This window comes from Paracoccidioides brasiliensis, assembly GCF_000150735.1.
Source record: "Paracoccidioides brasiliensis Pb18 unplaced genomic scaffold supercont2.5, whole genome shotgun sequence".
NCBI classification, from domain to species: Eukaryota; Fungi; Ascomycota; class Eurotiomycetes; order Onygenales; family Ajellomycetaceae; genus Paracoccidioides; species Paracoccidioides brasiliensis.
In genome coordinates this window covers 1,125,142-1,150,886 of record NW_011371362.1, presented here as the reverse complement: position 1 = coordinate 1,150,886, position 25,745 = coordinate 1,125,142, and the positions used below count along the sequence as shown (strand labels likewise).

Sequence of the window (25,745 nt, the reverse complement as noted above, 5' to 3'; positions counted from 1 at the left end):
AACACCAGCACTCGGCAAAGTCTCCAGCCAATTAGGGTCCAAAAGTGGGGTAGCTGAGCTGAATTAATCGCCGAGCTTATTTTTAGCCTTGAGTTAAGAGTGCTATATCTTCTCCCAAAGGGCAATAATAAATAAGAATCACTTTTCAGGAGTGCAATTTTTCATTTACAAGATTGTTACAAATTCTAGTTAAATCAGGTAACTGATACCATGCCGCCATCCGTGATGCGAGAACTTCCTCCGTGTCCCGAATACTTCAACTTCACGCTTGACGTCGTTGAAAAATGGGCCGCCCAGTCGCCATCACTCCAAGCGATGCTTTGGGTCGACCAACATGGCAAAAGATCATTATCTCTTGATTTTGCATACTTTTCGCGTCAATCGCACCGCGTAGCTGAATTATTGACTAGGCTTGGAGCACGAAGAGGAAATCGGATGATCATCGTTCTCCCACGAGTTCCAGCCTGGTGAGTAACACAATCAACCCTCTCCTAAATGCTCACACGGGAGATTGCGAGCTGATAGATTTGTAGGTGGGAAATTGCAACTGCTGCTCTTCGCATTGGTGTCGTTGTCTGTCCATGTCCAGTGCTTGCTGTAGCGGAAGACATCAAATATCGTGCGCAGGCATCTGGGGCGTCTATATTTGTCGGAGACAATGTCACCATCTCCAAGTTTAAAACTATCCAGTCCGATTGCACCAATATTCGAACAGTCTTGCAAGCAGCCGGGTCACCACTTGAGGATGTACTCCAATATCCTGTAGAGCTAGACCAGATACCAAGGAACTTTGTTTTTAAAGATTCTCTACCAAAAACTAAGTGGTCAGATCCATCAGTAATTTATTTCACGTCAGGTTTGTTAATCCACCGCTTGTTCTCCATGAAATCCTATGCAAGATAAAAGAGTCAGGGGCTAAAGTTCCAAATCAGGTACAACTGGCATGCCAAAGATGGTTCTCCATAACCAAGTTTCGTACCCTCTAGGTTAGATAATTGCTGTGCCAATTGCCATTGGAATATAAAAACTCATCTGACTCTCTCTCACAAAAAGCACACGCCTTAACCGGCAGCTTGTGGCTAGGATTGGAACCTGGAAAGCTGTACTGGAATCTTTCAGAGCAAGGTACGAATCCTCACGCAAAAGAATAAACTCCCTCCAAGGAGCGCCCATTTTTCATGTCTTTTATAAAATACGGAATTTTCAGCTTACCACAATTCGATGCCTTAGGCTGGGCGAAGGCAGCTTGGTCATGGTTTGCTGCCTGGAACTGTGGTGCAGCTCTTTTTGTGCAAGACACTGCGGGACCCTTCAACGCTGAAGGCACTCTCGATAATCTACACAACTACCCCATCACTACTCTCTGCTCCCCTCCCACTGCTTATCGTCAATTTGTGCTACCGTCAAGGCGCGAGTATTTCTCTCAAAAACCTCCAATGGCTCTAGAGCAATGCGTCGGAGCAGGTGAACCGCTGAATGACGAGGTAATTCGAATCTGGAAAGAAATGAGTGGAATCGAAATTAGAGACGGGTATGGCCAGACGGAAACAACCCTTGTTTGCGCAAATTTGAAAGGGGCCAAGATTAAATACGGTTCCATGGGACTTCCTGTACCTGGTGTGCCTTTGACGGTCATCGATGAGCAAGGCGATGAATCACCACCGTTACAAGAAGGTGAAATTGCCATTGCAACTACGACCAGTTCTGGAGCCAAAACTATGAATGTCTTCTCTGGCTATCTAAGCCCAGAGGGCGAAGTTACGTTGCCACAGCGAGAAGGAAAGGCCTGCTCCTACTACTTAACTGGAGATAGAGCTTATAAAGATGATGACGGTTATCTTTGGTTTGTCGGTCGATCGGATGATGTTATAAACTCATCTGGATACAGGATTGGTGAGTCTTGGTTCTTTGCAAAGCAACTCGTGGAGAGTCAGTAAGGTAAGGACTGATATTAATTGTGATTTGTCTTACAGGACCCTTTGAAATTGAATCTGTTCTCAAAAAGCACCCCGCCGTTGTTGAATCTGCCGTAGTTGCTTCCCCAGATCCTGAGCGTGGTGAGATCGTTAAAGCGTTTATTGTCTTGCAAGAAGATTTTAAATTTCTGGATCCAGAGTCCCTCATTGCTGAAATACAGGCGTTCTGTAAGAAGGAAACAGCCCCGTACAAGTATCCACGACGGATACAGTTTGTAGAGCCTAGTTTCTTACCAAAGACAATCAGTGGGAAGATTAAGAGAGCAGAACTAAGGGCCTTGGAGAAGAAACGAGCAATGAAGTTGTCGAAGATATGAAGATTGCTGAAAATAGACCAGTGGGGGTATTGCTTTTAGTGTCCGTGGTGTAGTTATAGATGATACAACCTCTGGGTAGTTAGTTAGTAGTTAAATCAACCTGACTCTGTCAAACGTATGAGATAGCCGATATACGGAGATGTCCTATACGGACTAGATAGGGAGATGATGTACGGAATAGGAAGGCGGTGAAGCTAAAATAGGTAACTAATCCTCTGTGAGGCAGAATAGTGATGATGATCTATGGAGCTTTTCTATCAGCGAACGGAGGATTCCACCCCTCTTTTATAGAGGCACAAATCTAGCCCGAAAGGGCAACAACAGGCGTAATAGGAAAGCTATTCCTCAAAAGAAGAACTAATGAAAAAAGGCAACTTTTTACGATTAAAAGCAAATTTTAAAGGTGGAGGCCGTATGCAACCGCAGCACGTTGAACCAATGATACGGTCCGCCATATGGCGCTAGATATCAGCCGCGCGCTGATGTCTCACCCTCTCACCCGTCTTACACTCCCGCTTCCCTGTAACTTCTAGCAAGAATAAACCAATTTTCTAATTATCGTTCCCAATTCTCCAGAGAGTCAAATTTGCCAAACCTAATCATGGCTACTGATGATGAGTAGCAGTTAATGGAGGGCATTCCCCAGTTCAAGGATCCGTTCATCCAGAAATATCTCAAAGGGCGCGATGAGTTGATAGAGGAAGAGCATAAGTTGCGACTTGGTTAGTATTATGAATATGATTACTGGAACATTGAAGGCTAAAGGACATCTAGATGCCCATTTTCGCAAGTCAATGTCTGCGGCAGCTACTGAAGCATGTAAAATAGTTTCTGCAATCCGCCGGAGAGAGTTGAAAGATGTCTGGACAAAGGAGGCAGAAAAGGAGCTGGTTGAGCACTCGGATGAAACGCTCTATCCGGGAATGATGTTCCATTCAGCAAGGGAGAGAATGGAGAAAACAGATCTGTGGAAAATTGTCCAGAAAATGCCTAAAGGTGAGTACTTACCTATGATCAGTGTCACGAGGTCATCCTGGCTAAGATACAGGTTTGTATTGATTTTAATAATTTCCAGGCTCTTTATTGCATGCACATCTAGAAGCTATGATCAATCTGGATCTATTATGTGATTTGATCCTGTCACTTCCCAACTTATACGTGTCCTCTTCAACCCCGCTTGTCTCAGCGGAGGATTGGAACACGAGCCCTCTCTCGTTCCGGTACTTCTCAGCTCCTCCAGAGCCGTCTGGAGTGAGCAATTTTCCTTGGGAAGCGGGGTATACTCCATCATCTTTTGCTCCTGTGTCTCAGATGGCCAGCGCGTTCCCCAACGGAGGAGTTGAGAGGTTCCGTACCTGGTTTAAAAGTCGATGTACTCTTGCTAACGATGCATCTTCACATCATCGAGGCGTTGATGATATTTGGGTTCAATTTATGCGCACTTTCCAAGTTGTTGATTCTATTGTGTACTATGAACCTGTGTTCCGTGCATGCATGCAACAAATGCTTAATGAGCTGAACGATGACGGCATCCGGTACGTTGAATTCCGACTGGCGTTTGATTTTCCCTATCGACGTGACCAACACGATGAACATGAATCAGACTATGAAGCCTTTTTCCAAGCTTTTTCTGAAGAGATTGAGAAATTTAAATCCTCCCCTGCGGGGAAAGGTTTCTATGGAGCAAGAATGATTTGGACGACAGTGCGAGCGTTTTCAAATCTCACGATTGCGGGAAACATGAAACACTGTATTGCAATTAAACAGAAATTCCCGGAACTGATTGCCGGCTATGACGTTGTGGGTCAGGAGGAAAAGGGAAGGTCTCTCAAAAATTTAGTCCCCGTTCTCTTTTGGTTCAGGAAGAAATGTGTTGAGGCTGGTGTAGATATACCATTCTTCTTCCATGCTGGAGAATGGGTTGGGGATGGTGACGAAACAGATCACAATCTCTACGATGCCATCCTGATGGGCACACGGAGGATAGGACACGCCCTGACACTCCACAAACATCCACTTCTCATTGACATAGTCAAGGCAAGGAAGATCCTGATCGAATGCTGTCCTATATCAAATGAGGTCCTCCGCCTTACCAGCTCAATCATAACACACCCACTCCCCGCATTGTTGGCGCGAGGTGTTCCCGTTGCATTATGCAACGACTACCCTACACTCCTGGGATACGGCAAGAATGGACTGACACATGATTTCTGTCAGGTCCTCAACGGGCTGGAAAATGTTGGACTTTCTGGACTTGCCTCCATGGCTGAGAACTCGATCCGTTGGAGCTGTTTTGAGGACCAGAGTTCATCAGAATGGCTGCGGGATATCCGTTCAGGAATCATGGGAGCGGATGCAAAGGCTATTCGCTTGAAAGAATGGTATATTGAATTCGAAATTTTTTGCCGGTGGGTGCTGTTGGAGTTCGGGTCGAAGGCTGATGAGGATGAGGAGAAGTAGCTCGCGGTTGTTTTAAAGGATGAGAGAGGATATTGATTTTAATGAAAGCATGAACATCCACCTGTGTCATGCTTGGAAATAATAGTTGGAAGTTCGTATCTCTCTCCAGACCTACATGAACACAGGAGAGCAGCAGAAGACTGTAGCTTTATTGTTGCATGTAAACATGGTAGCTCTTATCCCTGGATTGCTTAGCTCTCATGAAAATTAGTTAATATGACAAGAAAAGAATGCTCTGATGCACATTTCTTTCAAGACTGCACAGGCGAATGTTTTGTGCATTCAAAAAATTTATTGAATTGACATCAAGAAGCACCCTCCACTCTTTCATGTAGCCTGGACATTGTGTGTTAGGTATTCTGAGTCTGTTAACAGTAAGTTCTCAGATATCTGCATTGTGCTGTTGCATGAGTTTCTTCCAGACAACCATTGATGAATTATTAACAGAGATCATGGTCTGTGAAGTGGATCAAGAGACTGGTCATTCATGCAAGAAACCCACACAACATACACAATCTACTATCTTAAAAAACTGGTTAACCTTAGACATTGCCTAGGCTGAATAAAATGAAAGCATTGTTTTACTACACCTCTCGCATTTCAACCACCTGGAATACTGTCACTGGCAATTCTCTTGTTCCCCTCCAGGTCCATTGGGTTTACTTCTTGCTTCACGATCCATTGTTACCTCCTAGAGGAGTTTTTAGGAATCTGGAATTTCCTGAAACATTGCCAGCGGTCCTCTTTGGGAAGCAGTTTCGTCTTATCACCAGATATATTTCCGCCGCAAAGAAGTTCTGCGCAGGCCTACCTTACAGCAATGAAAACGGGAATTCCAAATGAAAATAGGGGAAATGACAAGTCAAAACGAAACCAGAGACAACAAAAATAACGCAAGCAGGCTCAGCAATTGGAGTGGCCCATTTAGTGGCGTTTTTCGGGTCTGGTGCTTGGTACTGTCAACACGGTTCCGAACGTTCCTCTCAGGTGACGGAATATCGACCAGTAGGAAGTGGTTCTCATTATGTTACTATGTTCAATTAGTTAATACCTTGGCAGCTTAAGATGCAGTAGAATATTTCAAAATTCATAGTTGACGATGGGATCGTTATATTGCAGGTGAATATTTCATCATCAAACCTTATAATGTCTCTCCTCTTTCTTAGCATTTTACACATATTTAGGTAACTTAACTATAGTTACGCTGACTGACAGTGAAGTTAGTTAACTAACTAATCCACGAGTGAGCGGGACACTAAAATTGAATCTCTCAAAATTACCCAAATTATCTACTTCCAACAACAAATAACCATATAAAATTAATTAGAAATAGGATTATGACAGCTTCTTCTGGTATGCCCTACAGTATGGCAGTTTTTGCAGTGTGGTGGAGCCTGTAATTGTGGCATAGACTCTGGGATCAGGGCCTCTGCCAGGGGGAGGGATATCGTCTGCTTTTGCTTCTCTACCACATTGGCATTGAATATATCCTGATATTGCTTCTTCATAACAGTGACACGGACCATCCCATATTCACAAGCTTTAATAATCTGATCAAATCCTTTCATTAAATCTTGAGAGGCATCAAGGCCTTGTGTCATAAGGCCCATGACCTTATCCACCTGCCTGTGTAATTGACGGGAGTTCTTAGCCATTTGTAGGACCCAGGATGACTGAGAGTTGCTGGCTAAGCTAGTTGGAGAAGGAGTCCGAAGTCGAATATTTAGCTGCTGACTAACCTGATCTGGTTCAAATGGAACTATTCCAGTAGCTAGAAAGTCATTTTTAATATTTTGAAGTTATTTTGAAGTTTTAAAGGCCTCTGCACAGGCCTTAGGATAGGCATCCAAGAAGTCATGCTTCTTAATAGTATTGAATCCAAGATGCATTCACTGTCCAACTAGACCTTCATATGCCTGCTTCAAAACTGTGAAAACACTCACATCTAGCAGCCGCAAGAGATGTGATAAATGTGCTGGCATGCATAGAGGGATAATCTTATTATCCTTGCAGATCTGATCTATGCCCATTCAGAACAAGAAGTTGATGAGTGTCAATTCTATGAGGATTGGTAATAGTGATAAACAATCATGTAAGCCATCTAAGTTCAATTTCATCTGTAGTCCAGTCATTAGGACTAACATCTAGTCTCCAGTCATTTGGCAGCCCATCAAACCAGCCTTCAGGTAGAGTCTGGCCCTTAAGAATCATGTATGGGGGTAAGGCTCAGCCTGACATGTTGACTGACTCAACAGCAGTCACCCATTCTCGATTTCCAGGCTGTAACAGCTTTGCCTGGTCATAGTGCTCAGTAGTAGTAATGACCTTAGTAGTTGCACAGAGTCTCATTGCAAATCCAGTCTCATCAAAGTTGTAGATATCTTCAGTCCGAATTCCATGCTCAGCAATTGTATCCTCCAAAGTCTTAAATCAAGTCTGAATAACTTTCATATCCTCACATTTGGCCTGGCCATGGTTATAATGATGAGAATAACAGCATTGAAGCTCCGGAAGATGTGTCAGCAGATTTGACACCCAATTCTTTCCCACACGGTGGGTATTTTGAAAGATAGGGAATGGAAGGCTAGAATATGGTTGACCATATTTTTCACAAATGCCGGTTGAGGGAGTATTTCTTGTTTAGCTAGATCCAGCACTCATTGAACTAGTCTTTTTTCTTTAGTAGAGGATAATTTATGTGAATTTGTGTGTAAAATTCACTCATGAAGGCTGGTCATTAAGTCTGTGAGCTAGAGTAGAGAGTGGCGTTGTAAAGACGTGCAATCTCATGAATAGAGCCTTTTTCTTCCTCTTTAAAAGCAGATATTGCTAGTCAAGCCTTCCATCACTCTCGATAGAATTTGAAGTTTTTTTTTTTTTCTTTTCTTTTATTTCTTTTTTGAATTGGTGGTATAATTATGTGTTGAAGAGAAGGGAATTTTTAATTAGTAGGTTAAAAAGTAGTGATCTTCAACTTGCTTGGGTGTCTCGCTCGCTTGTGGTTTTACGATTATAGTTAGTTAACTAATTATAATCCCGAGCTTAATAAGCCACGGGCTAAGCCAAACCTACTTTTTGATCTGGTTGGTGTTTGCCAGGTTATGGGGCTGCCACCTGCAATGCAGCGGCGATGAGCGATGAATGACGCACCCGGGCACTGACAGGCTCACGCCTAATTTGACCAACCTCACCCGCTCAACAACCACCATTACGACCGCTAACGACCACCACAACTCAACCCCCTCCCGGGCTGCCACTGTTCGTCCTGGCCCCTTTATGGTTAGCTGGACTTGATGCAAGGCGACGAAAGAAATCAGGGCGTTTAAATGAACGGTGGTTTCTAGCTTTTCTGCCTACTACCACCTCGTTCGTTTCTCATGGCCACATCCTGCCCGTGGAGTTCTAGGTTGCCGTCCAACCCATCCACATCTCTACCACACTCAAACCCGAGCCACGCTCCACCACTCTTCATACCCGTCGATTCCTATGTTGCGAGCACCTTTCGATGACATGTTTTAGCTCCCTATGAGCCCGGAGGCTCTGGATTCGCCCCTCTCCTTATTTCACCATGTCGTACTTTCTTCCCTCGTTCTTCCAGAAGCGGTTGCTGAGATATGCACTTTCGCGGCTGGAGCTGGTCGATACCGATGCCCTTGATTTGGAGAGTTTGGGCATCAAATGGGGCCAGCGGAGTACCTTTGAACTGAGGGATATTGGTTTACGGCTTGAGGTATATTTTTCTTCTTCTTTTTTTTTTGGTTCTTCTTTTGTTTTTGATGTTACGTCTGATTCGGTGTAGTCTCCATCCCGACCTTGAAGAAGAATAGAGCTGACACGTTACTGTTCCGTTATGTAGAAGCTGTCTTCAGTCTTGCGGTTGCCTCCGTCCTGTAGCCTTAAGAAAGCTAAGGTCTCCCTCATTCGTGTGACGATTCCCGCAGATATATACAGCAGCAGCATCGTTGTAGAGGTTGAAGATGTGCAAGTCAACTTGGAGTTACCGTCGGATGAGGCTTGGTCGAACGAAGTAGATCACGAGGTCTCCGGAGCCGCAGTAAAGTCAAAGGGTCCCTACGAAAACGGAATCAACAAACCTGGACCCAGGAGCCATATCCAAACCGGCGAGAAGGGGAATATCCTTCCATCCACCACGGACCTGGCCCAATCGTTTCTTGGATCGGAACCACGAGTTGAAAAGGCGGAACTGGGAGCTGCGATTTTGTCCCAGTCCCACTACTCCCAAAGCTCAGATGGGCTCAGTGACGATGGAGAGGAAGAACTAGGTGTTGGGCTTGATGGGGGAATGTCACTCCCCAGTTTTGTTGCCGCGTTTCTCAGAGGAGTTGCCAATCGTCTGCAATTAAAAATTAAGGATGTGACATTCACGATCGACATGGAAGTGCGGCAGGATAAGGCATTGAAGCCTTCTCCAGATCTGACTATAGATCCTGTTACAGCTATGTTTACGATCCAGGATTTATCCATAGACAGTGTGACATCGTCGCTGGAAGAAAAGTCAGACCTGAAGCCTGGTAAACGCCATATAGCCTTCTCCCAAATTAATTTGATGGTCCTTTCCGATGCTGGGGTTTTCTCTAACTACTCCCACATTGCCCCTCCTCCGGCTTCCCCTTCCACCACTCATTCCAAGCTTATCCACACGCCACTAAGGATACCTTCACCTGAGCCGCCCACTTCCTCCTCAGACACCTCCCTTGCAATGTCTCGGGGAACTATTCTTGAGCAGTCGTTAATTTTAGAAGATAGAGCTCCACCACCTCTTCAGGATTCTATGCATTCAGATGATGGCAGGTTCTCTGACGCAGGATCGGAGTATGAGTATGGGGCTGGAAGTTGCTCAAATCATTCTCTCCTATTTTCTGAAAGCCAATACGATGATAAAACTCTAGATGGCCCTGGTTATCTCGATGAAGCCCTGAGGATCCATCTCGCTGACGATGTTGAAAGCTCACCATCAATGGATCATTCCACGGAATCTATGAATGGACCGTCCGTGGATACACTACGCCCACAAAGCCCTGAATCCTCTCCTGACGATCATATGTACCATTCGATGGAGAGCTCTTCTGCTCCTCAGATTCCCGCTTTCCAAGGCTCAGAAGGAACTTCACCTTGTACCAGTCAACAGGATTTTCCAGATCCGGGCATTGTGGATCCTGAACCTTCCTCTTCAGCCAGCATTCCTCGTATCGACGAACCTAGAGAAACCGAATCTACCAGTCCGCAAAGCAGCCATTCAGAACCCAACCCCTATGAAGACCTGTCACAATCGAAAATATTCACTCATGGAGAGGCAATAAGTATGTATATGAGCGTTATGAGTTCCAAGTCAGCTCGCTCTGAAGCTTTCCCTGTTATGCCCGGAGGATGGGAATCACCGATATATGGAAATAGCACGATAGATATCGCCTCTACCATTCCTGATTCACCCGTGTCGGATGCCGATGTCCCTTCAACAGGTGCAGAAGGGACACCAAAAGCCCAGCCTCTTGTTGGATCGCAGCTTGTCGATGAAAAATCGGTTGCCCCGGACATGTTGGGAACTCCCCTCCTTCCAGTCCCAAACCAGCCGGGTCCTAACACGACTTCATCAAACTCCCCGTCTAACCCAACGCAATATAACTCTAAACTGGCGAAGAAAATTTTTGAAATTGACAAACTGTCCATATGGTTGCCGTCCTTGGAAAATCAACTTGTCGATGCTCAGAAGTCGATGACAACAGACCCTCCCAAGAAAAGCTTTAATCATATGGAGGCATCAACCATGAGCTTTTCTGATTCGGTTACTTATGAAATGTCACCAAGTCCTAAACATCCTCTGTCAGGGTGTTCCCTCAGATCATCAACGTCCTCCCGTCCACCACCTCCGGAATTGGCCCCTCCGTCTCAAGCATCTGCACGTGACTCACTGAAAACAGCTGACACCGTTGCTGTTGATATATCTGCTGTTATCGTCGAGTTTGACATCGCTTGTGGTTGGCTTGTGGCCAAAATGGGGCAAAAGCTTGTCTCTATTTGGAGTTTAAATACTGAGAAAGGTGAATTGCAAGGTGAAAGGAAGAGCCTCGCCATCCCACCTCTAGATTTAAACTTCTCGAGTTGCTCCTTGAGACTATTGCAGCATCTTCCTGTCCGCCATTTTACTGTCGATACTACAACCCCAGAGGATACTTCTTCATCCAGTGAGCTTATCCTACACGCATTATTTTCGGGAATAAAATTCAAATCCTTAGTTCACAAAGACGCGTCAGATTTGGTCCTTAACATTTCCAAGTTTACTTTTGGCCATGCGTCAGAAGATATTATTTCCTTTGACGAAGGTCTTAAAATGCGTGATTCCATAAGAGATGATTTCCATTCGAAAAAAGGAGATATTTCATTATTTGTGAAGTCAACAAAGGAGTACACCAGGGTAGATCTGGTAACTCTTCCAATTCACTTCTCCTTCAACCTTCAACGGCTTGACGAAATCTTGAGCTGGTTTGGTGGATTAAGCACTCTTTTGGAGCTTGGAAGCTCAATTTCGTCAACCTCCTCCATCAAAGAAGGGAAAGTCGAGACCACCCAGCGGCCTCGTGGCGTTCACTTTGAGGCAACACCGTTAAAACCTCCACCGTTACCGGTGGCAAATGGTGCTGGAGTCAACCCTATACCCTGGAAACTTAACGCTCGAATGAGGGGTTTCGTCATGAATCTGAAAGGGGAACAATGCAGCCTTAAACTTGAAACTACTGCTGTCAAAATTGTCAGCCGGTTAGCGGGAATAACTATTCAGATTGACAAAGGAAAATTAGTTGGACCAATCTTGAATGATAGCGATCATGATGTTGAAGCTAGGGCAATTGTTAATCTATTGAACATTCGCATTCAATTCGTGTTTTCACCAACAGAGGAAGATCTGGACCGCCTCCTCTTACTTCTGACTCCATCCAGGGATAAGTATGATGATGACGATGATATAATGCTAGACACTCTGTTCAGACAGAGGAAACAAGGCGCGGTGCTCCGATTAACAATTGGAAGTCTTAAGGCGGATTTGCCCCATCCTGAGACGCTAATACCCATATCAAGTCTTGGAAATGAATTGGCCAGGCTATCAACTGTGGCAAAATATCTGCCTCAAGATGATAGACCAGGTATACTTACGCTGGCTCTCATTTGCGAATTTGAGTGTGCAGTTGCACTTGGTGGAGAGATAGGCGATATTGAACTCACTTCGACAGGAATGGAGGCGGCCCACGTCAACATTCCATCGCTAATGGCAGCCAGGGTTTCTACGGTGGCGATTGTACGAAATGATGACGAGGAGTTTGTTGGAGAAGCTGTCAATTCTCCAGACCATAACAGCGCTGCAGCCCTGCCGATGATAATGGCCAGGTTCATTGCGGATGAAATGGACCCAACTATCAAAATAAAACTCTACAATGTTCGCTTCGAATACACAGTACCCTCAATCGTTGCACTTCTAGGACTTGACAACGATATGAATGCTGAGGATTTTGCTGCGAATCTCGCAAACTCCGTTGTCAACTTAGCTGAACTGAAGATTAACGAATCGGAATCTCACCGACTTACACAGTCATCTATGAGCTTGGAAAGCTCCACGCCTTCATCGATACCATCGAAATTATCCGTCGCCTTGAGAGATTGCATAGCCGGACTTACTCCTCGAAAATCACCCGCCAGGGGCCTAGCGGTATTCACGCATGCGAACTTTTCAGGCTCCCTAGATAAGGATCAAACACTAGACGCTTCGTTGGAAGTCCAAAAGGCGTCTCTTATGATCATCGACGATGTCCGAAACGTCGGGACAAGAGAGCGTTTCCATAAGCGAACAAATAATGATGCTCAGAGTACTCAAGTCCAACTTTTAAGTAACCTAGGATATGTTCCGGTTTGTTACATTTCATCTGCAGCTGTTGTCTTAAAAGTCATTCAACTAGATGAGAATGGAGAGAAGTCCGTTGATGTTGACGTGAAGGATGACTTACTTGTCCTGGAAACTTGCGCTGATTCCACTCAAACATTGATCTCCATCTTAAATGAGTTGATACCACCTACACCTCCAAGTAAGGCACTCAAATATCGGACGGAAGTCATGCCAATAGATGACATGCTTAGTTCGTTCACTGGGAACGCTTTCGATACGGACCCAATACCAATGTCCAAGAATCTATCCAATCCTACCAGTATTGACGAGGATGGTAACGGAGGTGATTTGGCGGAGGAACTTGAATATTTCAGTGACTTTTATCCTATAGCATCAGGATTAGGTAGGGATAAACTAGGTAGTGGCCTACACGGATCTAGCGATGACACCCTTCCGGGCGTCGCTTACGAATCAAAGAAGCTTCTCGACAGCTTTCATTCTCACGCTCACCTCTCAAGCGTTTCCAGTTTGGATTTCCGGGACGATCATTTTTCAAGGAAGTCTTCAGTCGGAGGTACAGCTCATCGATGGGACTCCACATACAATACCTACGCTCTAACCAATGACGGCAAGCTTCGCGGCAGCCCCCTTAGGGTCAGAGTTCGCGACGTACATTTTATATGGAATCTTTTTGATGGCTTTGACTGGCAGCACACCAGGGATGCTATTTCTAAAGCTGTCAAGGATGTTGAAGTGAAAGCCAGCGAAAGATTCGCGCGGGTTAACGGACGTGCCTCGCCCGATATCGATGACAAGGAAGATGTGATTGGGGATTTCCTGTTTAATTCCATTTATATCGGAATACCTTCCAATAGAAACCCTCAACAACTTCGTGAAGACATAAACGCCCATATCGATGACCTGGCTAGTGAGACGGGTAGCTTTGCCACATCCACCACAATGACGGATGGATCAGCACAGACCGTCAAACCTCCTTCGAAAAAGCACAAGAGACTCCGATTGACACGCAGCAAACGACAGAAAATGGCAATTGAACTGCGGGGCATATCTGCCGATTTGGTTGTGTTTCCTCCCGGATCCGGTGAGACTCAAAGCTCTCTTGATATTCGAGTCAACGATCTTGAAATTTTTGACCATGTGCCGTCGTCCAACTGGAGAAAATTCGCAACATATATGTATGATGCAGGTGAAAAGGAGAGCGGCACTAGTATGGTTCATTTGGAGATTCTGAATGTCAAGCCAGTCGCAGAACTTGCTGCGTCAGAAATCGTTCTTAAGGTATTTATAAATATTAAACCGAGTTTCCTTATTCCTCTGCTCTCTTGAAATTAATGTACTAACTTGGTATCTTCAGGCAACAATCCTTCCCCTCCGTCTTCATGTTGATCAAGACGCTCTAGATTTCTTAACTCGATTCTTCGAATTCAAAAATGACACATCACCAGTTAATACCTCGCCTAGCGAGTTGCCTTTCTTGCAAAGAGTCGAAGTGAATGCTGTTCGTGTCAGGTTAGATTTCAAGCCAAAGAGGGTAGATTATGGCAGTTTGAGATCCGGACGCACCACTGAATTTATGAACTTCTTCGTTCTCGAGGAAGCCGACATGGTCCTCCGGCACGTAATTATCTACGGTGTTTCCGGTTTTGAGAAACTAGGAACAACGCTCAACGATATTTGGATGCCGGATATCAAAGCCAACCAACTCCCAGGAGTCCTTGCCGGATTAGCGCCAATCAAGTCCTTTGTTGGCGTCGGTAGTGGATTCAGGGATCTTGTCGTTATCCCAATGCGCGAGTACAAGAAAGATGGCCGAATCGTACGCAGTATCCAAAAGGGTGCTCTAGCATTCGCCAAAACAACAACCAATGAACTCGTTAAGTTGGGAGCTAAACTTGCAATCGGCACCCAAACCGTCCTCCAGGGTACTGAAGAATTTCTGAACGCCCCAGGCGGTCAACGAAGCGCTGTAGCACAGGATGATGACTCGGCTGATGAAGACCAGCAAAAGCAATTCTCTCCATATGCTGACCAGCCAGTTGGTGTTGTGCAAGGTCTTCGTGGCGCATATGCGAGTCTCGAGCGTGATCTCCTCATGGCGCGAGATGCAATTGTTGCTGTTCCTGGAGAAGTGTTGGATAGCGGAAGCGCACAAGGTGCCGCTAAGGCCCTGTTGAAGCGAGCTCCCACTGTAATTTTGCGACCTGTTATTGGAGCATCGAAGGCTCTTGGACAAACATTATTGGGTGCTGGAAATTCGTTAGACCCTACTAACAGAAGACGAGTGGAGGATGTAAGTTTTCGTCTCTTTTTTTCCCTATTTCAGCACACAAATTTACTGACGTTTTGATCTAGAAATACAAACGACATTAAAACCATCTGGTGCGAGTTCTAGGAGGAATATTACGCCTCTAATTAACCTGATCCTTGAGTCAAATTTGCATGACTTTCTATTTCAACCTCAACCCTCCACTCTCAACATTTCTTCTAATTTCTTCTACATACCACAAACCCAAGTTTCATGAGCCACTCTCCATTCATGAACGATTTTGTTTACGAACTATTTACATATTTCCCTCTATCATGACATTTCCCGGGCTATTTGGGGATTTACCCATTGCATTCATGACCTAAGAGACGGGGTTTTATGAGAATGGCGTTTCTTTTTTTTTCAAGGACTATCGTTTTGGACTGTCGCATTTGCTCCATTTGGAATGATACCACTTCTACGACATAAAGACCTCTTGCTTTTTGTTTTACTTACGTGTTGACATCCCCTTTCTTTACAACCTCAATTTTTACATACATCTCATCATAATCATTACCACTGATATCAACTTCCTTCTGATCTCTACACCATGGCTTGCTTTGCTGATTTTGATCGATATAGTTTGATTGTTTCTTTATTATTTTCCTGTTGTTGCCAAAGAGATTGATAACTAATATTTAGCATATATCTACCACATAAATTTACACATACATTTTCTTTATTTGCAAAGTTAAGCATCTCTCTTAGAAACACCAGTTGTCTTCCTCTTCACACCTTTCCTTCCTGTCAAACAATTGCAGCCATTGGATAAACGGGGACTTGGGAGCGGCTGAGTCTGGTTTCAGGAATGCAAATATGCTGCAACTATTGCCGGTAAGACAGCAGAGGAAAAATCATCTCCTTAATTTTCATCGGAAGTCAGCATCCCTCCGATACCTTCACAAGCTCAAAATCAGTTAAACAGTAATTACGTTCCCAGCATATACTTGCTTCATATTTACTCGTCAAATATCAGGATGCAGGAAATATGTAAAACATCCGGCAGCCAAGAAAATCTTCGATTCAGGAGGGCAAGTGGATAGAAGGGCTTAGGGAAACAGGGTTTGTTTTTGAGAAGATGTTTTTAATTTCTTCTGGAAATTCCTCACTCATGAATGACCAACCTTGCATATCCTGCAAGATAATCCCTGAATCCTTGGAAGGTTTGATACAATTGGTTAAAAATAAAGGTCAGAGATAAATTTGCAGTGAGGTGTTGCACCGCCTCAGCAATTAATGTATGCACTAAGCCACCTGCGAGCATAATTCGATTCCGCGGATGTTAAGGAATGCACCAAAGATTTGATCTTCATTCTATTTTGATTTCTTTAAAACAATTATTTCACGTGTGTTAATACCTCTTTAACAAGCTATGGTTTTCATGTGCTTGTACTCGATACACCCGATTAAGGACCCATAGAATAGAGCAGGGCATAGCCGTGATATCAAGTGAAAATTTTAGGTCCTATACGATAGATACTTTGCACAAAAGTTTCAGGTACAGTCACAAGATGACAGAGTTCGTTCATAATTTCAGGTACAGCTTTTGCTAAGGATAAATCCCACACCCCCGCAACTTAGGATTTGCAGGCTAGTATCGCTATTATTGCTTCACTCGAGCGAGAATTCGAGCTGTCACAGACGGCATGATATCTGTGGCGGAGTCGTCGAACACACCAGGGCAAAACGTCGGATCCCCTTCAAATCCCCAATTCAGCTCTCACGAGTCCACATTCATAAACCCCAGCTCCATCACTCCAATTTTTCGATATTTAGGGAAATTTGACACGTGAAAAGCATAGTGGATGCAAGGTTAAACCTGCCTTTCCATTCGATTGTACATGCCGTGAAGGGTCTGGGCAGAGAGTTTTGGGGGAAAACAAAATTAAAACTGTGTAACCTCTCCGCAGGTTCGATCGTATCTGCAAATAGAGATCCACTGTGGTTCCTGATCCGCCCACTTTCGCTTCACCAATCCAGGTTAAGAATCACAGATGTTAGAAGGCACAAGGCAATGCCTATATTCTCTATTCGAACATGAAAGGGACAGTTCAATCAGGCCAGTCCCTTTAGTAGGAGGGAATGGAGAACAACCCAATCTTGCTCCCTCAAGATTTTTCAGATGGTGGTAGTCCACCAAGATAGATTTGAAAACGTTGTATTGACTGGTCATTGTTATGTGATATGTTGGGGTGGCCATTTGATTGCTTTGGAATTTGATCTAGATTTGCCATCAGGTGGAGTCCGTGGGAAGGGAGGAAAGATGACGCACTAACCTCACCCTCGCAACCCAGCGGGATGGACAGACGGTTGGTATCCTCCAGGCGCTAAATAGGAATTAATAGAAGCCAACTTAGAGATCTTGTTTGCGCTGGGAAATCTTGAAAGACGTCTCTTAATTGGCTAGGAGAGAACGAGACAAGTTGTGATGAGATTGTTGGGTCCATTCAAAGATACCATAACTACTCCTCAAAAACATCTCATCAAAAGGGTCAGGAAAGTATTCATTGGCTCCCCAGAATGACAATTAGCTTTCCCTTTCTTCCTTTTTTCCTTCACATTCATCTTCATCGTTGTGTGAATTTGTTGGGAAACATTTCCTGCTAATATACCAAGACATTTCTGCCAGACATCCCCGGTTGAAAATTACCACGTGACCTGATTTTGGCTTCAAAACTTTTGGAAAAATTCCAAGGCTTTTCTTTAGGCAATTTACTCCATAGTTTCATAGAGCAGAAAACCCACCCGCAAATTCGCATCAAGCCTGGAAATGTTATTTGTCATGAAATAGAGATGGAGAAGCAAAATTAACATCATATCTGAATGATATCATAGGGATGCGAGAGTATTCCCAGTCCTTGGATCAAAAGACTGCCAAAAATAACCGTTGCATGACAGAGCTCGCATGCACACACAAGCAAAGGGAGCTGCATGAGATGTCACTGCCTGTTGTCCCACCAAACAACCGCCAATGGGGTGGTTATCTCTTCGTTATTATCCAAAAAGAAATGTACCCTTCATTGGCCAGTTTCCATCCCCACATAACCACACAACCACACATTGTGACAGACATCCACTCCATACGGCTCCCTCACCACCACTTGTCAACGTAACCAACTCCAGAAATCAAGAGATCTGCCGCTTCGAGCGGGTTCCTTGCAGAAACAGCCTCGATTGGCCCTGAATACTCCACGATGATCTCAGAAGAAAACAAAAATGCAAAAAAGCAAAAATGGACACGTCTAGCGTACCGGATCACACCCATATCGCCAGTCCATTAAAAAAATATATTTTTCTGTCCCATTACTAGCACACTTTCAGCTGGAGACCTTGTTGAAGGTTTTTGGTGGTAAGTAAGAATATCTTAGAATACCATGTTCTGCAACGTGACTGGCAGAAGGGAATTGCTGGGGGCTTGGACTGGTTGATGCTGGAAATGTATCGTTCGCACATCTCATTGGCTAGCGGACATCTCAAGCATCCCACATCCTTTGCAGTTTAACCACCCCTCCCAGAGCCTTCCCTCCACCTCCATCTCCCGCTGTTTGTCTGAGGCGAAAGGGGAGAAGCCCTCCATCCAGCAATTTGAGTCCGTGTACCCGGCGGATGTGTACCCGGCATGTTCCATTGCCCTGCAAATTGGGCTTGGTCACACACACTTTCGCACACACCTTCCATCCATCCCACCATAAAACAACATAAATAATGCCCGGTCCAGAGGGCGCTGTCGGTGTGCCTGCTCACGTTCAGGGAATGTGTATTTCGTAGAACCGTTGTTATAAACAGCTCTTTAATTCCTCACGTTGTATTGGTTATCTCTCATGATAGCCTCAGAAGTTTTTTTATATGTTTTCTTCTTTTCCTTTCCAGCTTGATCGATTTTTCAACCTCGTCTTCTTTTTCACGTGAGAGTTGGAGGAGCCGTTATTTTCTTCTATATATGAAGAGATAGCAATTGATACCCGCCTACATCGATCTATTATAGATTCTTCACAGTCATTTCCCATTCGAAAATTGAGGAGAGATTTTCGAGCATAGCAACTGCTGGCTATTACTATGGACGCCTGTCTTTAAAGCCTTCATGACCTCTTCCTTATAGAACTTTTCAGCTCCTTTAGCTGGCTCATTCTGCCTAACATCCCTGGTCATATATCGGGCACGATAAATTCCACGATCATACTTGAAAAAAAAAACTTGCTAGAGGGCGGCATCGAAAAGAATTAGTGATTGCAAGGCATCAGTTCTAACGGTGACAAACGCACTACCAGTTGAGATCCCGTTCCCGTTCCCGTTCCCCTCTCCTTCTCCCTCTCCCTCTCCCCCCCGGTTGAGCTCAAGCCTATGAAACAAGGTGTAGGAAAACTTGATATTGAGATTTTACTTCAGGCGGAGTGAGCGGAAACATATTCTCCTTGACCCTTTCAGAGCCTTATAGAGGAGGCCATCCTAACCAGCTGGGCCTGGTTAATGGATAGACGGCCTCAGCAGGTAGAGCTCTTGGTCTTTTCCCCAGGTGTCATTTGGGGTGTTCTGTGAAGAGACTGAGTCAGCGGAACCGCAGAGAACTGAGCCTCACAACACCCCATTCTGCACAGGTGTATGTGGATGAGTGTTCGTGTCCTCCTGTGAGAATACGGCAACATGTTGCCCCCGGGAACAAATGGCAGGACTGGTAGTAGCAGGGTTGAGGTTTATTATCAACAAAGCGTTCCTCCGCCCCTCATCCCTCTTCCACTTTTCTCCCCTATCCCCACTCCTCACCTCATGCCCACGTCCTTCTCCCCTACCCCTATTATCACCTCCAACCCTTTCTCCCAACCCATTCCTCACCCGCTCAGTCCTGCACCAACCGTTCTTGTTTCCCTGCGCGCTATTGGATGTAGCCAAGCATCCTCTTCTGGCCTCTCGCTTCACCAGTATCGTAAAAATCTTTCCTGTCCATCGTTAGACGAGGCATATACCACTACTCTCGGGCCCAGAAGACCACTGCGAAGAAAACCCAAAGCCCTGAATCTCAACCTTGTTCGCTCTCGTGAAATCACGCCTTTGCCGTCTGTAACTCCTCTATCAACTTCGCCAGTTTCTCCCTCGCCAAGCTCAGCGGAGTTGGTTCAGACAGCCCAGTTATTAGAAAGCCATCCGGTGCCTTGTTGCGAGCAGCGGGATTTCCCCACACACTCTCCCTATTGCAGCCTGACAGAGGAGACTGTGATTCTGCGAAGAATAAATACTTCACCTACCGTTCTTAACAGTTCATCCGGATACCACCCTTCATATCCACCCCGTTCACCACCTCCACCTTACACGCCCACGGCGGGTATACCAAGTGGAAGCTCCAGAATCAGAAGGCTGGTGAGTGTTTCCTTTATTTCCCTATAACACAACACGCTGTATTTCGAATTCATTGCACATACAACTCATCCATGGATTTTCATTGATCAGAAATTGATACATGTTGGTTAATAAAACGCGTCAGAAAGCGTTCAGAAATCAACTAAAGCGGATTCCAGCCAAACTCATTTCCCACGGCAAATCTTGCTCAGAATCGGGGCTTTCTTTATGTTCAAATCAGTTAAAGTCTCAGCCAAACGAAACACAGCACCAATATAGAGGTGTTTCCTTCGAGATACTCAACCGACCTAAACTCCCTTGTTTGTTGTCCCTTACCTCAGACCCTAACCCCACCGACCTGTTCAAGGATAATACCTCAGCCTCCCTTTTTAACACCATGTCTGCTCCTGGTCAAAGCTTCCCGGGTAGCCACCCTCCTCTAGGGGAACAAACCCCTCTGAGGCGCTCCAGTCAAGTTAGGTCAAGGAGTGAAGAGCGTCGGCCTACTCCCCCACGGGCTTTGTTTGAAGATCTTCCCACAGCCCATTCCTCTATCACTTCTCGGATAACAAGCCAGAGAAGCAATGTTTTCCCATTGTTTCCATACATCGACCACGCCGTGGTTGATTGGGAGCTGGAGCAGGAGCTTGCGTTTGAGCCAACAATTGAAGAACATAACATCGAGTTTCCGTCCAATCAGCCAGGTTCGCCCATATCCTATTCTGGTAAGTACCTTCACTCAAAATTTCATTTATGTGTCTGCCCTTCTAAACATGCCCTGATATCAGTAGAAAACGAAGCTTCTGAACAGACTCTGAAGGTTCTACCACCTCAAGAGGTAGCGCTGTCCCCTACTCCTGCTCCAGTTGAAGATGATAGTGATGATGATGAGGGCGATATCAAGAACCTCGATGATTCGTACTCAAACACTGCCCTGAGCGTTACGTCAGCTGGCCAGCCGTCAAACTACTATTCGAGCTTAAGGTCACGTTCCGACAGTCGTTTAAATGGTGGAGCGATCCGGAGGAATCCCTCCAAAGTCACGAAGATGCAAATGCCAAACCACAAGCGCAGCATATCAAGCCCTCTTGACCGCCTTTCCAAAGAACTTGAGGAATGTTTTATCAACGACGAAAATGCAGTTTCGGAACGAACATACCCAGCGCCAAAGCATCCATTCGAACGCAGCCTTGAGGCTGCAGACGCAGCAGCACACGTGCAACGGCAGTCATCTATCTACTCGACGGGCGACACGCTCTCAGAGCTATGTAACCAGGCGCTGGCAGACAGTATCCACGCAGGAGATGGGTCAGGTCCGTATGACATCGATCCTCGCCTGTCCGATGACTTCTCCTATGATCACCATCACATGCGGCATTGCCAATACAGGTTGGGTTCAATATCAAGTCCGAATTTCTCGAAACCCATGCACCTGCGGGACTCAGAGCATCCTGAGCCAAGCACACGTACAAGCACGCTTGAGTTTCCAATCTCCTATTCCTCAGTGGATAATCCTAATCTTCACCATTCAAACTGGCATACACGTCGGGTCGACAACACTAGTAACAGTTCGATTCCAGCGACCATTGAAATTGGTCCTGGAACCCTTCAATCTAGTTCTATCACTGGAATCGCCGATTATGAATTTGTAGATGAAGAACACGATGATATGGGTCCGGGAAGCAGCCAAACAGCATCCAGTCGGCAGCTAAGCGTACTTGGGACGTTGTCCACACTCAAGTCTCGCTTTCGATTTCCATCGACTTTGTCGTCATCTCGCTCAAATGGGGCAAAAGGAGGGGATGGATTGAAATCGCAAAGCTTTAACATGTACGCTCTTTCAGCTGTCTACAAAAAGCAGGTTTCTGACCAGATGGAAGGACATGGGGCTTTTAGAAGCGGGGAAGAGAAAGGGGAGAACAGCAAATGGTATGGGCAAAGTGATGATAATGATGGGGGATATGATGATGCACAGGACTGGCAAACAGTTGCTTGCAGCCAGCAGTTTAGAAGTGCGATCAAATGCGATTTCTCGCGCATAGACACAGGGAGCAGTCTGGCTAACTACTCCAGCTATGGGAGTCTTGCGAATGCAGAACCGAAGCTCTGGACAATGTTGACATCACCGGGGGAACCCCAGCAGCAATTTCCTAGTTTCCCCTTTAACACTAACCCAGTAGCGTTGCACACAGGACAAAAAGGGCTTGCCCATTCCCACAAACCGCACCAGAACCCAGAGTTAGACCAAGGTGTGCTGTTGCCGGAGAACCACCACGCGCATGATCATCACAACCACTCAGCTACAGCTCCAGTTACAACTAAGGCAGGCCTCAGTTTCTTAGACAGCAACAACTCCAGACGGACCCCAGCGCCAGTTCTTGCAGCCTCAACAGCAGTGACTCCAGCTCCTCTGGCCTCATCTTCCTCGCGTTATCAACACCCGACCCCGCTGCAAAAACCACATACGCACCCTTTCCAACACCCACCACCTGTCCTTGACAAGGGAAGAGGACGGCTGAGGAAACATAGTCTGTACCAGCAACCAACCCCATCTCGGTTTGGCCCAGGCCCTAGTGGAAGTGGTAAGTTTAATTTCTTTGATTTCTCTTATCATCAACAACATCAGCCTCAACAACAGAAACAAGCTACAACTACCGCTGGTGCTGCAACTACTACAACCACCAAACCCTGTCGCTGGCAGCAGTCCTCTGTGACTGACTCCGTTGGCCCTGCTGCAACTGCAACCGCCTCATCAGACTGGTGCACTGTGTCTTCGTCTGCCCAGGAAGTGTCTGCGTCTGGCCAGGACCCATATCCCTCCTATTATCCAAAAGAAAATCCCCTATTTTCTTCCAGAAGAAGGGATACCACAACAACCACCCCCGTCGCGCAACACACTAAAAGTATTGCCCGCCGTAAAAAGGCTTTTTCCCATAAATACCCGAGCATGCCTAAATTCGGTACTGAGGAGACTAAAGAAGCTAACTACGAAAACACCAGTCAGCATTCGCTGCCCCTGACCGCAAGCACCCACTCCGCGCCGCGCGACTATTCTTCCGCCAATAGGAAGCAAAAAGAAGCCACCTCCGTTCCCAAGATGCCCGAGCGAGCTCATCCCACTCCCCGCTACGACTCCACCGACCGTCTCATTCTGGATCAGCGCTCTATCCCTCCCACCCCGCCTCGTTACCCCTACGGGCATTATTACAGTATCCACTCATCGTCCTTGGCATCTGAATCAAGGTTTCAACAGCAACATGGCCAGCAGGATGCCCGGCGTCCCTCAGTAACAGGGGCACGTACGATGTCCTGTGGGCTCCGTTTGCTTCTGACCCAAGACACAATCACCAATCATTACTCTTGCAGGAACAATACCGATACCAATGATCAACAAGATCCATATCGTTGCATTAGAGCTCCATCTCGCAATGACTACGTCCGCGAACGCATTCGTCAGCTTGATGAACCAATCAACGCTGCTGCCCTCCAACATGCTAGAGGTAGATATGCTAGCAGAACCACAACCACCAACACCAATACCAAACCCTCCACTAACAACGCAAACCCTACTCTCCACATTACTCACGAGAGAGCACGAAACATCCCTCCCCGTCCCTTCAACGTCGCTGTCCGCCCTGTCATCAACAATCACTTTGATGTCGACGAAGAATACCATATCGGTGACTGGTACTACTCCGAACACGGCCAATACGCGTTCTCCACTGCGCCACGCCTCTACAAAACGTCCGCCATACATAAAGAACGCGCTGCTATTACAGGTCCAAATACAAATTTTGTTCTCCAACGACGTGTTGGGCGGCAACTGGTCATTAGCGCGACTGCCTTCTTACCCCTGGGTTGGTTTGTGCTGGGTTATATTGCGCTTCTGGGCCATGGTGCGGATTGGTTGGTGCACTGGAGGTCGCGTGGAGAGGCGATTGGGTTTCACTATAAGGAGGTGAGATTTGCGAGGAGGGCAGCTGGGGGGGTGTTAATTAGTTTGGTTATTGTAGGGCTTGTTATTGGGACTATTGTGGCAGCTCTGCATGAGAACGATTCGTGAGGAATGATGGATGACGATTATGATGATGTATGATGGATTTGGTTTGGAATAAGGAATAGATGGGAAGTCTTCAACACGGGATATAAATGGTTTCTAAGTTTTGTTGACACGACAGGGTCTTGTTGGGAATAAACAGGATCCGCCGTACACTATCAACCCATTCACCTTTTTCAGGTACAGCCCATCGAATGTACCTGGTTGAGAATTGGGGAACCAACAACCCTTCTCCCAGCAGCACTCGATCTTGAGTCATATCTGCCTCTATTACCCACTCGCCCATCTACCCCCTTTTATTCACCTCTTTTTCCCTTTCCCTTCCTTTTTGCTTCCCCTTCTTTGCACCTTTTCTCCTCGGTTGTTCTGCCGTCCCTTTAAATGTTTGCGACGTTTTGCTAATTACCCCTTTCATTTCAATTGACTTATTTACGCCTCCGCATGTCTGTATATATGCATGAAGGTCTGTTCCGCTCTTCATTGCTCTTCTATGTCGAAATCGTTCTCGAGTGCTGGACCTAATTAATTTCCTCCCCCCTTCTTTTCCTCGAGTTCTTTGCTTTACAACGTCTTTATACCCACTCTGCTGTGGAATCATGGACAAGTCGCGGATACAACCTTGCATTGTTCTTATTCATCTCTATATTCCTCCCTCCTCCTGTTTATACCCTTTCTCTATTTTCTGTTGTCTAAATTTACATTCACTGTAAAATCTTTTTCGCAATACCCCCCGGATGTAGAATTGTCGACAAAATCTTGGACACAGTTTCACATCATCTATGGTCCCCCTTCGCTTTTATTTTATTTTAATTTTAATTTTTTTTTTTTTTCAGCCCCCTTCATTTAAGTCCTTACTTTCAATTTGCATCGCAAAGTCTTTACCCATTATACATAATGCTATGTGAAAAATTGTCGGCGAGATTCCAGATACACACTCGCAATCTCGTTCTGTCATCTCTAACGTTTTTTTCCATTTTTTTTCCCCCTTACCTCCTTTCCTTCCTCCCTGAACGCTTAACATCTCTTGTCTTGAAGCCATCATCTTTCCCCCTTTCTGTGTGGACTTTTCCCACAACGATGATCTGACTCAATCCTGTTGCTTTCCCACTCACTGCAAAACTGCCAACCCCCTATGTTTCATTCCCACGTGCCAAGCTGTTTTTCGCAAAATACTGGAGAAGAATCACCTATCCTTCTTTTCATGGGCAGGCAGGTTTTTGAGTTGTTGGGCCACTGAGGGGCCCGTTTTTGTTTAACGGGCCTGTCGGTCTAATAATGCGGCAATCGCAGGATGTATAGAATGGATACAAAAAGGAAAAGAGCGAAAGAAAAAGAGGGATGTGGGGTTTTGCTTTCAGTTACATGTCAAGTATAGTATAGTCGCAAA

General features: G+C 45.6%; 4 protein-coding genes across 4 annotated transcripts; all 4 read left to right on the top strand.

The window, feature by feature from the left end:
* Window positions 1-210: 210 nt before the first annotated feature.
* Window positions 211-2,293, top strand: PADG_04827 (uncharacterized protein; the record flags this gene model as incomplete). The annotated part of the gene is made up of 6 exons (XM_010762094.1): window positions 211-467; window positions 534-856; window positions 933-986; window positions 1,054-1,125; window positions 1,231-1,893; window positions 1,974-2,293. The coding sequence occupies 6 exons, from the start codon at window positions 211-213 to the stop codon at window positions 2,291-2,293; spliced, it is 1,689 nt and encodes a 562-aa protein (XP_010760396.1).
* A 628-nt stretch (window positions 2,294-2,921) lies between these two features.
* PADG_04826 (uncharacterized protein) lies at window positions 2,922-4,753 on the top strand (the record flags this gene model as incomplete). Its single annotated transcript, XM_010762093.1, has 3 exons — window positions 2,922-3,015; window positions 3,068-3,289; window positions 3,369-4,753. The coding sequence occupies 3 exons, from the start codon at window positions 2,922-2,924 to the stop codon at window positions 4,751-4,753; spliced, it is 1,701 nt and encodes a 566-aa protein (XP_010760395.1).
* Window positions 4,754-8,321: 3,568 nt separating this feature from the next.
* PADG_04824 (uncharacterized protein) lies at window positions 8,322-15,035 on the top strand (the record flags this gene model as incomplete). Its single annotated transcript, XM_010762092.1, has 4 exons — window positions 8,322-8,483; window positions 8,610-13,943; window positions 14,020-14,955; window positions 15,018-15,035. The coding sequence occupies 4 exons, from the start codon at window positions 8,322-8,324 to the stop codon at window positions 15,033-15,035; spliced, it is 6,450 nt and encodes a 2,149-aa protein (XP_010760394.1).
* Window positions 15,036-19,611: 4,576 nt separating this feature from the next.
* On the top strand, window positions 19,612-24,364 carry PADG_04822 (uncharacterized protein; the record flags this gene model as incomplete). The annotated part of the gene is made up of 3 exons (XM_010761851.1): window positions 19,612-20,322; window positions 20,447-21,026; window positions 21,090-24,364. The coding sequence occupies 3 exons, from the start codon at window positions 19,612-19,614 to the stop codon at window positions 24,362-24,364; spliced, it is 4,566 nt and encodes a 1,521-aa protein (XP_010760153.1).
* Between the last annotated feature and the right edge of the window lie 1,381 nt (window positions 24,365-25,745).